The 2060-nt window shown below is 65.7% G+C and overlaps 2 protein-coding genes across 2 annotated transcripts in view; both read right to left on the reverse strand.

The window, feature by feature from the left end:
- The window catches only part of LOC103611862 (protein phosphatase Slingshot homolog 3-like), a 4438-nt gene extending 2917 nt beyond the window's left edge, over positions 1–1521 (reverse strand). Inside the window, exons 1-5 of the mRNA XM_017728629.1 lie at positions 1282–1521; positions 701–819; positions 566–637; positions 411–476; positions 7–52 (exon numbers count right to left, since the gene is read on the reverse strand). Of these exons, the coding sequence (XP_017584118.1) occupies positions 7–52; positions 411–476; positions 566–637; positions 701–819; positions 1282–1503 (525 nt within the window). The 5' untranslated portion in view covers positions 1504–1521. The remainder of the gene's footprint in view (positions 1–6; positions 53–410; positions 477–565; positions 638–700; positions 820–1281) is intronic.
- A 316-nt stretch (positions 1522–1837) lies between these two features.
- The window catches only part of LOC103611864 (beta-adrenergic receptor kinase 1), a 14454-nt gene continuing 14231 nt past the window's right edge, over positions 1838–2060 (reverse strand). Inside the window, exon 31 of the mRNA XM_017728630.1 lies at positions 1838–2056. Within this exon, the coding sequence (XP_017584119.1) occupies positions 1853–2056 (204 nt within the window). The 3' untranslated portion in view covers positions 1838–1852. The remainder of the gene's footprint in view (positions 2057–2060) is intronic.

Consider the following 2060-nt stretch of genomic DNA (forward strand, 5'->3'; position numbering starts at 1 on the left):
CGGTGCAGCTCCTGCAGCACGGCCCTGCCGCACAGCACCTGCCACCCCTGCACTGCCAGCGCCACCCCGACAGCTGTGTCCCCTCACTGGCTGTCCCCAGCGTGTGGGTGCCACCCAGACCCTCCCCAGCTCTATCCCCATGACTGTGCCCAGGTGCCCATGGTGGTGCCCGTGGTGGTGCTCGTGGTGATCCCCAAACCCCCGCTGCCCACATCCCTGTGTCCAGCTTGGTGCCCACGTCCCCGTGCCCAGGATGGTGACAACATCCCCCGTGCCCATGGCAGTGCCCAAATCTCCAGTCCCCGAGGTGGTGCCCACCCCCCTTGTGCTCACCATGCCACCCACACCCCCCGTGCCCAGGGTGGTCCCCACGCCCCCTGTGCCCCCGGTCACACGCGGGCCTCTCTCACCACATGGTCTGCACAGAGATGGGCTTGAAGATGCGGGTCTGTCCCCCCGATGTCACGCTGAACCCCCTGGGCACCGTGGGGATGCGCATGGGTCAGGGCATGCACCCCAGCCCCTCTAAGCCCCTCCCTGTCCCAAAATTCCAGCCTGCCCTTACCCGTCGCCGTCGAGGAACACCTGGGTGTCGCTCCAGAGGGGCAGCACCATGCCCAGGGTGCAGTGGGCGGCCCTGGGGCAGGCAGAGGTCAGGGGGTGCCGACGCCCCCCCGGGCCCCCCCCGTGCCCCGCTCACCCCTCGTGGGCGAAATCCACTCCCAGCAGCGCCGTCTCCGCCTCGGCTCCCTCCTCCTCCGGGCTCACGACCAGCAGGTACCGCACCCGCCGTGGCCGCGCCGACTCCAGCCGCACCGCCTGCAGGAAAGGGGGCATTGGAGGGGGGATCTGTCCCTTCCCAGTGCTCCCAGTGCTCCCAGTGACCGAGAAGAAGTATCAGGCAGGGCCATTTCCCCTCCTCATCACATCCTATTCCATCCCTGTCCCCATCCCATCTTATCTCCATCTTGTCCTCATCTTACAACATCCCCGTTCCCATTCTATTCCCACCCCATCCTACCATGCCCCCATGCTGTCCATATCCCACTCCCATTCCTTTCCTCTCTCTGTTCCCATCCCCATTCTGTCCCATCCCAATCCTCTCCTGTCCTGTGCTCTCCCCATCCTGTCCCCACCTTCATCCCATCCCCATCTGCAGCCCAGCCCATTCTGTCCCATCCTGTCAATTTTCTCTCCCCACCTTGTCCCCATCCATATCCCATCCCCGTTCCTGTCCCCATCCCATCCCCATGTTCCTGGAGGGGGGGATTCGTGCCTCACCAGCCGGATGGCGTCCTGGGGGCGAAGCAGCTGCATCATGAGGTGCAGGTGCTGCTCCTGCTGTCCTGGGGCCTGGGGGGGGGGTCGCTGCAGTTGGCCACGTCTGGGAGCATCTTCCTCCTGCAAATTGGGAGGCGATTCCTGGGGGAAATGTGACCCCAGGGCATGGACCAGACCCCACAAGCTCCCCTCAGCACAGACACCACAGTCTGGTGATCCCATAACAACACCCACCCCCTCCAAAGAGTGTGGGCCCCACGGTGGGGCATGGGGGCCCTTTGGGGGTCCCGCTGTGGAGATGGATCCTAGGGCACCCCCCTCGGGATGGCAGGGGGGGTCCTGCCCCTGTGCCCCCCACCCCTGGCTGGGTGGAAGTGCTGGAAGGGGGGGCCTGAGCACCCAGAAAAGGCCCAGTGGTTACTGGAGGAAGAGGGGAAGGGGGCACTGGGGGGCACTGGGGGGCACTGGGACAGCTAAGGGACCGGGAGCGCTGGGGAAAGTGGGAGCAACTTGGGACAACCGCCCTCCCCCCTTTACACCCCCATATTCCTCCCTTAACTTCGGGAAAACCTCAGCGGGGAGCACAGGAAACTCCAACACGTGCTGAGGGCAACTCGGCTCCCAGTAAACTCCCAGTAAAGTCCCATCGGAAGCGCCTGGGATAACCCCGCACCGGGAGCGACCAGAGCAACCTTCCCCCCTCCCCCTCCGCGCTGGGACGGCCCGGGACCTTCCGCACCGGGAATCCCCGGGGCTCCGAGACACCCCCGCACAGCCCG

This window comes from Corvus brachyrhynchos, unplaced genomic scaffold (assembly GCF_000691975.1).
Source record: "Corvus brachyrhynchos isolate BGI_N302 unplaced genomic scaffold, ASM69197v1 scaffold1103, whole genome shotgun sequence".
Taxonomy (NCBI): Eukaryota; Metazoa; Chordata; class Aves; order Passeriformes; family Corvidae; genus Corvus; species Corvus brachyrhynchos.